Source organism: Glycine soja, chromosome 17 (genome assembly GCF_004193775.1).
Source record: "Glycine soja cultivar W05 chromosome 17, ASM419377v2, whole genome shotgun sequence".
Classification (NCBI taxonomy): domain Eukaryota; kingdom Viridiplantae; phylum Streptophyta; class Magnoliopsida; order Fabales; family Fabaceae; genus Glycine; species Glycine soja.
Genome location: NC_041018.1, coordinates 5,833,614 through 5,848,777, shown reverse-complemented (window position 1 = coordinate 5,848,777; position 15,164 = coordinate 5,833,614). Strand labels below are relative to the sequence as shown.

Below are 15,164 nucleotides of genomic sequence, written 5' to 3'. Positions count from 1 at the left end.
TAATTATAAGTAATGCGTCATTAATTGATAAGCAAAATTAAAATATCAACCGAATGCATTTTATTTCTATTCTTCATCGTTTTCTTTCCCTGCATCTAAAGGAAGGGTAAGCACCACTTCTCTCTTGAGCAACTGTTCTACTCTTACTTTTTTTTTTAGTTATACTCTTACTTTTAAATGCAAATAATAATAATAATAAACTAAAGTGTCCTAAAACGGGAGAATTGAGAATATAAGACTGTAATAGTGTATTTGGATGGAACAATTCAGTAGGAGAATTCATTTTTTTAAGAATTTAAAATTATTCATGATAAGATAGTTTGTTTGGGTAGAATATTTTAAAAAAAATTATTTTTTTGTATTTTTATGAATCATTTTGATTGACTAAAATAGTAAGATTTCAAATTCTCTCAAAAAATATAGAATTTGATTTTTTTTTTCTAGAGATGCACACGTTCTTGCTCGCGACTCTTTTTCGCTCAACACTCGCAACTATGAGTGACCAAAGTTTTTACAGCCAACATCGACATAAGTTATTTTTCACTAATAGTGGCCAATGTTTTTTCGGTCAAAATTTTTTTGTATGATGTCAACTAAAGCTATTTTTTTGTTGATAGCGGCTAAGATTTTTTTTAGATGATGTTGGTTAGGGTTATTTTCTCACTGACGTCAGTCATGGGAATTTTTTGTTGACGTCGGCCAAGGTTTTTTTTTACCGTTGTCATCCAGGTTTTTTCAATTGATGTTGACCAATGATTTTTTTAGCTGACGTTGGCTAGATTTTTTCTATTGGCATCAGTCATGTCTAACTTTTGAGTAGACACTTGCTAGGATTTTTCAGCCGACGTCAACTAGGTTTTTCCAGCTAACATCATCCAAAGTTATTTTTTTAGCCAATATCGACGAGTGTTATTTTTCAACCGATGTTAGCTAAGGTGTTTTGATTTATGTCAACTAGATTTTCTTAGTCGACATCAGTTAGGTTTTTTTTTGCCGACATCGACTAGGGTTTTCTGGCTGACATCAACTAGAGCTATTTCTTAATCACATTAATTAGGTTTTTTGGTTGATGTTGGGTAGGATTTTTTCTGCTAACATTAGCGAGGTATTTTTGACCGACATCGGGTATGACTATTTTTATTCGACATCGACTAGGTTCTTACAGTCGACATCTACTATAGTTTTTTCGGTCGACATCGGTCAAATCTATTTTTTAGCCAACATCAGTCAAGGCTATTTTATAGCCGATGTTGGGTAGGATTTTTTATCCAACATTGGTCAGGACTATTTTTTAGCCAACTTCGACGTTGGTTTAAAAACATCATTGATTGTGGTAAGGCAAAACAACCCTAGTTAAAATTATCAAAATTTTATATTTTTAAATTATTAAAAATTGAAAAAAAAAATTTTATTAATATTTCAAAATTAGATTGTATTTGTTTTCTATAAAATTTAATATTAAAATTTCATCTAATAAATATAAAATTAAAATTTTGCATATGAAGAAAATTGAATTGTCCTATTCAAATAAAGAATTTAAAATTAAAAAAATTTGAATTAATTTATCCAAACAAAACATTTGAAAAATCAGAGAAATTAAAATCAAAACAATTTAAATTTTAGGCATTTCAAATTTCCTGAAATTTTGAAATTCTCAACAGGTAAGAGTTATTTAGCTGAATTTGTGAGCAAAATGGGAAACGGGATTCTAAATTTACTATGGTTAGAACTATTTCTTCTTCTTGAAGCTTTATCAAGGGTTAAAGTTAAAAAAAATAAAATAAATTAATTAATAAATAAAGGAAAGAGGGGAGGAGGGGAAACTGGTATATATTGTGCTGTCAGAAAATGCGGAGAAAGTTACATAAATGGGTTCGTTCGGTTAAGGCATTATAGAGTCCTGTAAGACACTAATTTGGACCACCAAACAATCCAACGTGATAATTAAGTATTTTTTGAAAGTGGGGAAATCTGAGTTTGTTATAATTGGGGATTCGTACAAGAATTGACCAACAATCTTCACTAACACACCTACGTGTGATTAAAACTTCTATAGTTCTATGGCTATCCATACCACCAACAATTTTAGAGCACATTAATTTTTCTTGTTAGACCCTTATCAATGTTTTTGGGTGTGAAATGTCACCTTGAGATTTTTTTCAAGAAATTTGTGTCAACGGATGAATCTTGTTCCGAGGACTAAAAATTTGTGTGTGAAATGTCACCTTGAGATTTTTCCACCTAAATAATATAAATAAATTAAATATTTATCCAAATAATACAAAATATTATTCAAGCCACAAATCAATCCCTCCAAATTTCTAAAATATGTTTTTTTTTTGCCTAAATTAAAAATTAGTTTGCGAGAAATCGATTCCTAAACTAGGTTTTAAAAAAAACACTCATTTTAGAAAACGAAAAAAAAATACTCGATTCAGAAAATGAACTGAGTTTTTTATTATTATTTGGTTTTTTTATTTTTTATTTCTTTTCATTTTTTCTATTTTTTGCAGTTTTTTTAAAAAAAAATTAATTTTTTTATTTATATATGTTAATTTATAAAAATATAATTTATGTAGGATAGTATTTAAGAAAAAATACATATATTTAAATACTGAATATAAATATAATTTAGTTAAATATTTATAAAAAAAAATATAATTTCATATGATTTATATTGTATTTAAATTTAGTTAAATATTTTCCTATTTATAACTATCATATGAAAAAATATTTAAAAAATAGCCATTTTAATCTTTCTTACATCATATTTTTATTAATTTTGTTACTTAATAAATATATTTTTTCAAGAATATATTTTTAAGTGATCATATTTTTTGTTCTCATTCTCCTTATCCTCGGTAATAAAATGAACTTATCCGCATGCGCATAATACAATTTATATCATGTGTTGTCAAATAACACCAGCATCCTAACCTAGTAGATTTAAGATAACATTCGAACCTCCAACAATGATAAAATATATTTTATTTAAAAATTTTAATTTTATTTTGTTATAGTTAGAAAATTAAATTAGCAAAAGAAGATAAAAAAATATAACAAGTTGAATTGAAGTAAAATATTTAAATTACAAAATATTTTAAAATTACCAACAACAAAACAAAATATTTAAATTTAAAATAATACAACAAAATTTTTAAAATATTAAAAAATATGACATAAATTTAAAGTTGTTGACTTGAGCTTATATGGGGAGAATAATTTTTCTTTAATAATTTTTGTTATCATCAAAACATATAATGGGATATGACCGCTCCTACGCCTTTGATTTTAACAATATTTGGGTCATATATATATATATATATATATGAATGGAAAGAGAATAACATAATTTTAAAGAATTATCTTTGATGTTATCTCAAGAAAATAAGTATTTTTGAAAAATTATTAATTGTGTAAGTGTCATTTAAAAAAACTTTATAAATGCAATTTTCTTAATAGTTATTTTAAAATTCATATCTAAAATATTTTTTTATTGATTGATAATATAAAAATTAAACTCATGTTATTATTTTAAAGGGAGAAATCTAAGTTAAGTACTAAAAAAATTCCAATTGTCATTGTTGAAATTAAAACCGTAAATAAATATTTTGAAACTCTAAGTCTCCAACACAAGAGCAGCCAGCACCCATGGCCATGTGAAACATGTACACGCATAAACTAGTCATCACCTTTCAACTTTCAAGTCAACGCGCTGCGTTATACTTATCCCCTATAATTTGATTTGCATTAGGGAAGCCAATAAAAACGTGGAGCATCGCACATATATAAACGTGGCAAACGATATCTATTTAATTAAAAACTAGAGGATTTATAAGCAAGAAGTGGAGTAAAAGGTTTTAAATTTCATTGATATTTCTCATTTTCTTTCTTTTAATCTATTTATTGATAAAAAAAAGTGTTTTTATTTACATATCTACTTAAAAATTTAAAACAATATTAATGGTTATCTTAAATTATGTTCTTATCTCTGTCTAATTCTTAAATATTTTATATACTTATCATATACGAGAGAAATATTATTTAAGGTCATATTAAAAGTTGAAAGTAATTTTATTATAAAAAAAGATATTCGTTACATTATTGATTTTAATACCTTCTAATTAAGTAATAGGTAAAAAAAAACCCTCAAAAAGTAATGATCTTTTGTTATATTTATCAATTGATAGCACTTTTTAAAACCATGGCATTTTCTATCGAGTCAATTATTTGTTGTATTGACTATTTATCCCTGAGGGTAATTTTAGTAGCGGAAATTGACTTACAGGATTTTTTTAAAATCAGCATTATAAGATTAATATATATATATATATAGAGATAGAGAGAGACATAAATATATATAGAGAGATATTTTATAAGATAACTTTATGAAACATTTTTTTATATTATTGTTTTTATCATCATTGTATAACATTATCTAAGATAATCATCACATTTATATAATTATATTGTCATGACAATCACTATAATTATTATCCTAATGATTATCATAGCCATTATCACAACCCACTATCATTATTTCCAACACATTATTATTAATACTCTCATAATTATTATTGTCATTATCACTATTGTTATTAACTTTAATAATAATAATAATAATTCACGAATTTTATATATTAGTTGTTTTATCTTGTCAATTTTTTTTACTAATGATTAATTGACATAGTACCAGAATCAAGTTGACAATCGATTTTGAGTATAATACGGTATCTTAACAATGTGTATAAGCATGTTTTTTATGTCAAAACCGTCATAACAGCTGTTAGTATTGATATGATCATCACTCTTAATTTCTCTATCCTTATCTAAAATATGTCCCACTAGTATTGTTATAATTGTTTTCACTATCACTACAGGTAATTTTTTTACTTATTATTATAATTGTCATTATCCCTCCCACTATATGTGCGAGTTTAGAGTGATGATGTGGTGAATTACAATCATGGTCAAAACTACAATGACCGTGAAGCAACTCATAATTGATTTTAATTTTTTGGCCCTTCACTACAATTTTAACCTTCCACCATGGTTTCAGTGTGTATCCAAACATGCTATACATTATAAAGAAAAATGTTACAAACACACTTTATCATCAGTTAAAAGATACTATAAAATTTTCTATATTGTAAAAAATAGTCTTTTATGTTTAATGTAGCCTACCATATTTCAAACAATATAAATATTTTTATTATTATTCGATTTTAATCCTCCATTGGATTCTTTTTATTAATACAAATATAGTTTTAACCAATAAAAAAGATAAAGAACAATACATAACTGTAAATTAAAAGTTAACCGTTAAAATTAATAATTCATATTTTATTATATAAATTTAATTAAACTGAAGTAACAATATTATAAATATTGTTTATACTCATATCCATTCATAAATTACCACATGCAATAAAATTATTAATTTTTATAATAATTAATTAAAAATTTATATTGAGAATTATTTTTTATTGATTATTAGCGTAAATTTTTTAAATTGATAATAAATGGAAATTAAACTCTTTATTATATATTTAAATATTGACTAGTTAATAACTAGAAGAGAAAATGATAGGACGAATAAGTTGGTACAAACAAGTAATATTGGGCTCAAACCTCTAAGCAAAGTTTAAGGAAATTTTTGGCAAATATTAGTCATCTAAATTTGGTTTGGATATTCCGTAGTTTCACACTAATGTTGTGGTAAAAGAAAAAGATGGAAATGATTGTAGTATTACTTAGGGCGCCAAAAGTGTCTCTTAAAGCCAGTCCACATTTAGAGGCTTTTCTGAAAGGGAGAAAAAAGGCGTTATCTGATCTCTTTCAATTCTATCCTTTAGAGCCCAAAGCCGCTTAATTTAATTTCTGCTCACTTATTCATTACTCCTATTCAAGGTTTTCTTCCTTTCTTCCTTCCCAATTCCTAAGCGCCTTTCAACTTTCAAGCAAGTTTTAGTTTTACTATGCTTTCATTTTGCAGAACCCAGTTCTTCCGAGACACATTGCTGCCCAGTACTCCCCGGGTATATATGCACGTTATTTTTGCATTACCTCAATTTGCTGTTTTTCTTTTACTTCCTTATCGCAATTAAGCTCAACAGATTGGAAATGGTCCTCTATCACAACATATTAAGAACAATTATGTTCGAGTCCTAGTATATAGTTGCGTTAAATATTTAGACACTTTAAATACTTGAACGAGAGTTTTGCTTTCTATAATTCTTCTTTTTTTCAATGACGTGTTAAGAAAAAAAAAAAAAACTAGCTACTATTACCTGGTGGCATCACTGATCAATGTCGTTATGTTGGCCTGAACATATATAGTAATGGTGCCGTCATGCTTAACTTTTAATAGGCATGAACATAAATGGTGCGGGTAATGGATGAATTTTAAATAATTATTTGTCATTCTGCTGCCACAGGAATATTTAGTCTAAACAGTAATGGGCTTATCCAGAAAGGGTTCAGGCGTCAAAGGAATTTCGTTACTAGGAATAAGGTTACTGTCATACGTGCCGTGGCAATTCCCGTACAACCAGCTCCGGTGGAAAGTGCGGAGTATAGAAAACAACTAGCTGAAGACTACGGTTTCAGGCAAATTGGAGAGTCGCTTCCTGATGATGTTACTTTAAAGGATGTCATCAATTCCCTTCCTAAGGAGGTGCTTTATTTTTAATTATTCTTTACGTCGGTGTCATGTTTTATAGCATCATCACTGAACAGGACGTTTCTGTTAAATTGAAGTATGCAGAATCACCTCTTAGATACTCTATGTTTTACTATCAAATACTTTTGCGTGCTTAAAATAACATTCTTTAGTTTTTGTTTGCTTGCATAAAGTGTTGACAAAATGTTCCTAATATCATTATGGCATATAAGTTTATAATAAAACATCAATGATGACAGTAATATTCCCTGCACATTATGAGAAATTTAAAGCGCCAATGCATGTATACAGTTTTTATTTATGCATAATCATTGATCATCATGCATATTTTTCTTTTTGGATTTTTTTTTTTGAAGGTCTTTGAGATTGATGATGTGAAAGCATGGAAATCTGTTTTGATATCTGTCACTTCTTATGCACTGGGGATCTTCTTGATTTCCAAAGCTCCCTGGTATCTTCTTCCTCTGGCTTGGGCATGGACAGGGACTGCAATAACTGGGGTTAGTTCAATACACACATTTTTCCTTATCATTATTTCTTAGTGACGACGCTTTTCTTCTTAAAGATCTAGGCCAACTTTTTTTTTTTAAGTTTTATAATCCTCTTTCCTTTTTTGCCATACAGTTCTTTGTTATAGGACATGATTGTGCTCACAAATCATTTTCGTCTAACAAATTGGTAGAGGACATTGTTGGAACTTTGGCCTTTATGCCCCTGATTTATCCATATGAGCCTTGGCGATTTAAGCATGACAGGCATCATGCAAAAACAAACATGTAAGCAGTTTGTGTTTCCTTCTATTTTGTATTTTCGTTTTTCTAGGTGCATCTTGAATGTATGCTGTAGAGGGACTAGCTTATATTTCTATTGAATATGAAGTGCAAAACTTGTTTTTTTTGTCCTCAAATCCACACTTGTAAATTTATATTTGAGCAGATTGGTCAAGGAAGAAAAGATTTGCTTGTTAAAATTGATAGTGGGATAATGCGTCATTCTGTTGTACAATATAGTTATTTTTCCAATATGCATTCACACTCTCTGTCCCACATGTACTCAAAGTCAGATGGCACTAATACTGAAGGGATAAAATGCAGGCTAAAGACAACATGCATAATGCATTGTAAGAGACATAATGGTAACATCCATGTTATGGATAAAATCCTGTTATTCCTGTACCATGGTTTATTTACACGAAGCAAACAAACGTATACATGAAACTCCTTAGTCTCTGATAGAGATAGACCTTGGAAAATTTATGTGAAAGGATAAGAAGCAAACTGAGATTCAGTAGGCCTGAATTATTAGTGTTTGTGTAGTAATCGTGAATTTGGTCAGCTATTTAGGTAGTTATTTAGGTAGCTATGGATCTGAATTATTATTTGTTGTGTAGTATGTCTGTCTTTATGCAGTTATCTAGGCAGTTATAGAATGGTTTGCTAGTTAGTGTGCGATGGCAGCGATGCATTATATGTGTGGGGCTAGGGGTGGTTATATTATTTTCATAGTTTTACTAATTGCTATATTTTGAAGGAGGAGACTCCTTTTAAGAGGAATACCTTGTGTTGTCTATGTCTTGTGCAGTAATTCTGTCCTGAAAACTAGAATGTTTCCAGTAATAAATGCATAAATCAGTAAGCTAATTTCTGAGTTTAACAGTCTCTCTTTCACAGAATCAGTAGCTTCACTGTTTCATTACTTTCATTCAACTGTAAGTCATTTTTCTCTGTACAGGTAAACCTACATGTATGCCAAGCTATAAACTACTCAATCTCGTATAAACAAGTTTTTAGACTAAGTTTTTAAACTCAACACTATCTAGAAAAAAACCAGAAGCAGTCTGGTTCATAGCACAAACCAAAGAAAAATTAACTTGAAACTAAAACTAAAATCATATAATTGGTGGTGTTGGAGTCTCCCAAATATCAACCACATTCTCCTCACTATGAAGCGCGAAAAGCCTATCCCCTCCAATGGAAAAATCACAAATTGAACCACCATAGCTTCGTCTGAGCCTAGACGTCAAAACCCATTCAGGACCACAGAACACCGAAATGCAATCATTCATGGACGAAAAAAGCTGTCCCCCATGCAATGCCAGTTTAGGATAACATGGTTCCTCAGGCATCTTCCCCTTCATCAACCTACTCCTGGAGCTCCACCTAATGCTATTGGCAGCAGAACTTCTCAAATCCATGAACCCCAAATCCTCAAACTCATTTACCACACAAATGGAGTTATTATCTTCCATGGCAATAGCATCCCTGACCCGTTTCTCATCGACGGCAAAAGGAGCCCCCACATCAGACCAACACCACACCATCTTCTTGTCCCTGAAATCCAAAAGACTAATGTAACAGTTGTCCTTCCTAGGAAACATAGTAGCCACCAACAAACAATTGCTCCCTTCCATCCACTGAAGCTTATCAGCATCCCCAAGGGACCACCCCAAAGGCTCGTAGAAGAAATCAATCTGCTTCCCAGTAACCTGATCCCAAACCCCAACACCATACTCATTACTCCTCCCTTTGCAGCTAGAAAATATCTTATAATCCGAACTGAAACTCAGAGCTCCAGCAGTGTAACTTTTCACCTGATTGTCATGACAGACGTGAAACTTGTATCTCAGCTCCCCTGTGTGGGAGCTGAACAGCCCCATCCCGCCGTCACCTCGCCCGAGGCGCTCGCTGACTCCGATAACCACGTTGTCGGAGTCAACCCAACCAACATCGTTGACCCTCTGGTAATCGAGGTTCAGAGGACGGTGTTCTTCCAACATCCAGTCATAGACGTGAACCATGCTGCCGTGCGCAACGCAGCAGCCGCCATCCGGGCCCGCCCGGACGGCGGTTCCGTCGCCCGGTGCCTGGCCCTGCAGGGACCGCGACAACCTTAATCTGTTGCCGTCGAATGGGCCCCACTTGGCGGCGCGCACGTGGTCCAATAGGCCGTAGTAGAGGGCCTCCCTGTAGAGGAGCTTCTCCGGGATGCTGGGTGGGACGTGGAGCTCGCCGGTTCGGAGCAGATCGAGGAGGATCGCGAAGCAATCCGGGTTGCGATCGATGAATCTTTCGTTCTTGTTGTTGTCGTTGTTTGGTATGAGGTTCCAATTGTCGTCGAACATTGCCCCGAACATTGAATTGCGCCCTGCATTGGCAAGGGTTGTGGATGTCGTTTCCATCACCCTGCCACCCACGTTGAATTTCACCCTGTCTTTCTGAACCCCCATGGTTTGATTCCTCTGAAGTTTGTGACTTTTAAAGAAACCCGGAGATGGGGTTCGTTCAATTCAACGCCTCTGGGTTGAATTGAATTGGATGAATGAACGAAGAAGCAGAGGTGTAACTGCCACAAAATGGGTGGCGAATAAATAGGGATGTTCCTTTTGTTTATTTGGTGAAGAGAGGTGAGTGAATGATTACGGATGAAGGAAGGATTGGAATTGAAGCAAAGGGGAAGGAAGTAAGGATGGAACTTTGGAAGGATAGGATCAGAGTACAGAGATAAAGCAACGCAAAAATGATGAGATTGTGGGAAAACAAGACATGGGGATGGTTATTGTATTGTATTTGTAAGAGACCGCTTTTAAAAAAGTTTAATTTTTTTTAAAACTGTGGGATTTGGTGAAGGAAAAAGGAATCAAGATGGGTGGAACGGTCGGAATTCAAAACTGAATTGACCCAGTTTGATCTCTCCCTATAAGTCACTCTGCTTTTGTTTTTGTTCTCTCTCTGTTTTCTTTGTCCCCTCCTTGTTCTTCAATTGGCTGCGCCACCCATATTTGTGTCTCTCCTTATAAAAAAATAATAGTAAGCATAGTATGTATTTAAAACGTAAATGACTTTATGAACAATCTAATTATAAATTTTAATTTATAGAACTTTAACAATGATTATTTTGAAAATCGTAGTATTTTTTATTAGTTAATTATGTAAAGAATTTATTGTATAAATATTAAACTCTAAAAATAATCTAGTTAATTAATTATTTAATCTCTATATTCTAATTTTTATGTTTTAGTCTTTTATATATTTATTTTGTGATGATTTTACTCCATCACAAAAGTAACAATCATAACATAAAAATAAAAGATAAATTATGATTAAATAATTATGTAAATCGTTATAAACTGAGTGCATAATTTTTCTCTGGAAATAATTGGTTAAGCTAAATAATCCGCATGAAATCCAATGAACGACACACCATCATTCTCCATATCACATCAAACGGCTGTAGTAAAATCTGAATGGTACCAATAAAGTACGTCCCGTGGCAGGGGATCACACCCCTTTGCTTATTTACTTTGCTGAAGTAATTAAATTAATATTTAAGGTAGCTGGCTCCTCTCCATGGTTCTTACCAAGTCAACTTTCCTGCGCGGGAATGGGGGTATAGATAGAAAGCGCGTCATGAGACTTCCAATTTCTAAAACTTATTAGAACTAGAACCAGATGATTGAGATTTTATGAGCAACTTATTCCGTATACTCTTTGAATTTTATTACTAATTGGGTCAATTTGTAATTTTCTTTTTGGAAAAAATATAAATTATATTAAACCTAAAATGATATAACAATAAATGAGATATATTATACAGTTAAAGAAAATAAAAAATTTTCTAATACAAAAAAATCTATATAAAAATATTAAAACAAATATAGCGGTACTTGTCTATATATAAGAAATTTAATTTTATTAATAATTTCTCAGAAAATTTATAATCTTCAAAAATTCTTATTCTTAGAAAGTGAAATCCAGTAGGATCAATTTGCAATTTATTAACTAGTAAAGTGTCCTTATCATTCTTTAGTTCACTTCGTAACCAACGAAGGTAGACCAAATTGCACCATTCTGTGTGAGTGTGACAATGAAGTGCCAATTTTTACTAATACACACCAAAAAGGGTTTTGTAATTGACTGGAATTCGAATGATAATCGTGTACTCATGATAGATAAACAGATAAGTCTCAACGTCAGAATTTTATCAAGTGAACATTCATTTTTTTTCTTTCCATTTTGTCCTTTCGTGATAAGATAAGTCTCACTCTCAATTTTCCCTAATAAGAGTGAGTATTTTATTTATTTATTTAGAAAGATAAAATGAGAACTCACTGCGTGCCACCCGATTCAATTGAAGGAACAGGTTGTGAAACTCGAGGCCTTTGAAGTAGTCAATACGTTCCAATTCCTATTTTAAATACTACTATTAAACTAGTCCATAGGTATTAATCAATATAAATTTATGAAATAAATTTTCAATTCTTAAAATTATCATTTACTTAGCTTTTTAATCATCGACGTTACTACATGATAATGATTTTTATCCTTACAATTACAATAATTAAAAATTAAAATAAATAATGTATGATAATTTTTGGAAATGAGATAACAATTTTGTATTTTACACATATTCATAGTTTTAAGGACTATATTTTTAGGGGGGGGAAACAGATATGAAGAGTTGACTAACGCCCATTGGGCTTCCCCTGTGTGGAAAATACGGGAAGAGGGTTTGGTAGGCCTAGCACCTTTTTCCTTTCCATTTTCAGTGACATTGCAAGTTGAGAATAAATATGGCATGGTGGATCCTACTCTAAGGTGACATTGCGAGAAGATTTCAAATCAGTATTTATATAAGTTAGTTTTTGGACTGTTGGTAGATTTCTATTGACCACCTAATGCATGGATCAATTAGTCTTTGTTCTAGATTAAATAATGGTCTTTAGTTTAATATTTAAGAATACAATTATGTTAAATATTCATAAAGAGAACTTAATTTGTTGTAAATAGTGATCTACTTGTAGTTTGTAACAAAAAAAATAAATAATTGTTGGATATGATAATATAATGTTTTAAAAATCTCAAATGACTTTAACAATTAGCAATATGCAGAGACGGCCTTATGTAAACCCTTTTCAAATCATATATTGCTAATTGTTACAGATATTTTGATCTGCGACAGCGTTTGGTGGCTATGTGATAGTCACAATCTTCCTTTCCTTTTTAACTTTTGAGATAGGGGAGTGGAATGAGGATGACACCGAATGCTTTAGAAGCAGAGTTTTGGATAATTAAACTTGGGATTGGCTCTACAGTAACGAAGCTTAAAAGGGACATTACATGATTGGAAATTTTCTTAAACTCAAAGGCACCAATATAGTTTATCTTCGTTTATCATACTTTTGGTGGGTACGACCAAACATTTCAAGCCAATTAGTGAGTGTTAACAATGCAGTTTGTCAAACGAATTATCTACTATCTAGTTCCATTATATTTGCCACAAGCAATGCATGATACTCAGGGATGGTAGTAAAAGTGTATGGTGCATTTATTCATCTTCATTCTTCTCCATCAATCACACATCTAGAGCAACCTACAAGATGGACTTGCAATAATTTGGTCCATCATGGTCTTGATTAATAAGATCCGATAAATATAATAATAATTTATAACAATATATAAGGAGATACAAGAGTTTGATGTACATATTTACTTAGTCTAAATTATCCTTCAAAACTGTCTAAATCTTATGTGAGGATTATGGATAACAATTAAAATATACTAAAATAGTCCAATAAAAAGGTGAAAAACAAAACACTGTGACATTTTCTCTCTTCTTCTGTTTTTATTCCCACTCCTCACCCGTCCAAGTTAGTAACCTTATTTCTACAATTTCCTTCTTTCCTTGAACGTTTGTTTGAGATTATTATTTAAAAATCTTAAAACTGACGAACCCACAAATAAACTGGCAAACATCACAACGTAAACAGCATAGAGCAAACATGAGTCACCAATCTTCTTCCTTAAAACCTCAATTGCATCAAGATCCGTTATTACATATTTACGCCCTCCACAAAGAGAAAAAAAAAATGAAAGGGTTCTCTTTTGTCTGCATCAATATCAAAACATCAAGTTTCAATCTTTTTTTCTCTTTCAGAACTTGCTCATTTTGATCTTGGTTTTGCGTGTAGGTGTCATGTTTTACATTTATTAAGATTGTTTCTATCATCGAATGTAAGATATCAGGGGCAACACAGCATTCAACCACCTCATATGTATTGCTCGTCCTCAGGTTATGTGCTTAGTGTTGGACTAACTTCTTTCCCCTATTGAGATGCAAATGTAAAGCATTTGCTTCTTTGGATTAACTTCTTTTCCCAATTGATTCATTGGAATTTTTTCTTAATCAATTTACTTTTACAGGTTGTCATAAATATTTTTTAAGGGAAATGCTAAATGATTTTCCTACTGAAGGTGATGAGATGAAGGAATTAGCCTCATACATATTGCTCATTTTTAGGTAAACTTTGGCCTTTTGGTTATGCATTGTTTGATTTAATGTTTTTTTTTTTTTTGTATGCACAAAAAAGAGTTGAACTTTGAAGAAGGCATCAGCATTAATTTCTCTTCACTCACCGGCTTTTATCTCTCACTTTATCATAAAGTATGTGGTTTCTTAAAGTTCACTCCTTTCACGGTTAATAACATTTAAATTTTATATCTTTTTCATTTTTTCACCTTGCCTTCTTTTGTTCTTTTTCTCCTTCTTCATCTGCATGATGTGCTCAGCCATTGAAGGTATTGTTTTGCACTTCAACAATTATTGTTTTGTTTTGCTTAATCTGATTTACTTTTCTCTCTTTGTTGCTTTACTCATCTGCTAGAAAATAGAAATGCAGTTTTGAAATGCAAATAAGTTAAAATAGAAATGCAGAAATAGAATAACTGTTTGCGTATATTTATCATAACTGCAAGGATTCAAATCAAATAACTTTACAAAAAGCCACATTAAATTTCTGTGTTCTTCCTATTTTGTAGATTCACTTTTGAATTGAGAAAGAGAAATCAGCATATCTCTTCCTATTTTTTTTCTTTTAAAGTTTGTCAAAATTGTACTGTAATTAATTTTTCTCCCTGTTTGCTACCACATTCATTCACATTTTTTATTTTCTACAAAAAGTATTTGCATCCGCTACCATAATTTACATAGAAGAAAAAATATTTTGGTGATCCAGTATTACCATATAAGGTAAGAATTTTAATTTTAAACCAACTTTTAAGAATGAATATTTTTATTTTTATTTTAAAAGTAAAAATTATGATTTTAATTTTAAAAATAAAACCGGATAAAAAAAACTAAATCCTCATCTGATTCAGTTTTCAAGTTTTAAATTTTCCTTCTATTTTTTAGTTTAAAATTTTTTTGAACTACATGCCGATAATTATAAAAGTAACTCACCATTTTGGTTAAATGAAGAATGGATTTTTTAAATTTTATTTTAAACGTGAAAAGCATGATTTTAATTTTAAAACTAAAACAGAAACAGAAAACTTTTTCTTCATCTGATTCAGTTTTCAAGTTTTAAAATTTTCTTTTTTTTTAAATAAATAAATGTTAAAACTGCATGTCGATTGTGAAAGTGAATAACTCACCATTTTGGTTAAATGAAAAATATTTTTAAGAGAAAAATTAAATTTAAAGTATT

General features: G+C 30.9%; 2 protein-coding genes across 2 annotated transcripts; one reads left to right on the top strand and one right to left on the bottom strand.

The window, feature by feature from the left end:
• The first annotated feature begins 6,382 nt into the window (after nucleotides 1-6,382).
• Nucleotides 6,383-7,462, top strand: LOC114393510 (omega-6 fatty acid desaturase, chloroplastic-like). Its single transcript, XM_028354866.1, has 4 exons — nucleotides 6,383-6,391; nucleotides 6,473-6,676; nucleotides 7,039-7,182; nucleotides 7,307-7,462. The coding sequence occupies exons 1-4, from the start codon at nucleotides 6,383-6,385 to the stop codon at nucleotides 7,460-7,462; spliced, it is 513 nt and encodes a 170-aa protein (XP_028210667.1).
• Nucleotides 7,463-8,344: 882 nt separating this feature from the next.
• LOC114391816 (BTB/POZ domain-containing protein At2g24240-like) lies at nucleotides 8,345-10,444 on the bottom strand. Its single transcript, XM_028352793.1, has one exon. It carries the CDS (start codon nucleotides 9,906-9,908, stop codon nucleotides 8,571-8,573), a length of 1,338 nt encoding a protein of 445 aa, XP_028208594.1. The 5' UTR covers nucleotides 9,909-10,444; the 3' UTR covers nucleotides 8,345-8,570.
• Between the last annotated feature and the right edge of the window lie 4,720 nt (nucleotides 10,445-15,164).

What these genes read in the sequence shown, in the direction of transcription:
- LOC114393510 (XM_028354866.1), top strand. An exon ending in TCAATTCCCTTCCTAAGGAG is followed by an intron (nt 6,677 to 7,038) that starts GTGCTTTATTTT and finishes TTTTTTTTGAAG; the next exon opens with GTCTTTGAGATTGATGATGT. An exon ending in CAGGGACTGCAATAACTGGG is followed by an intron (nt 7,183 to 7,306) that starts GTTAGTTCAATA and finishes TTTGCCATACAG; the next exon opens with TTCTTTGTTATAGGACATGA.
- LOC114391816 (XM_028352793.1), bottom strand. Translation starts at nt 9,908, where the DNA reads ATGGGGGTTCAGAAAGACAGGGTGAAATTCAACGTGGGTGGCAGGGTG.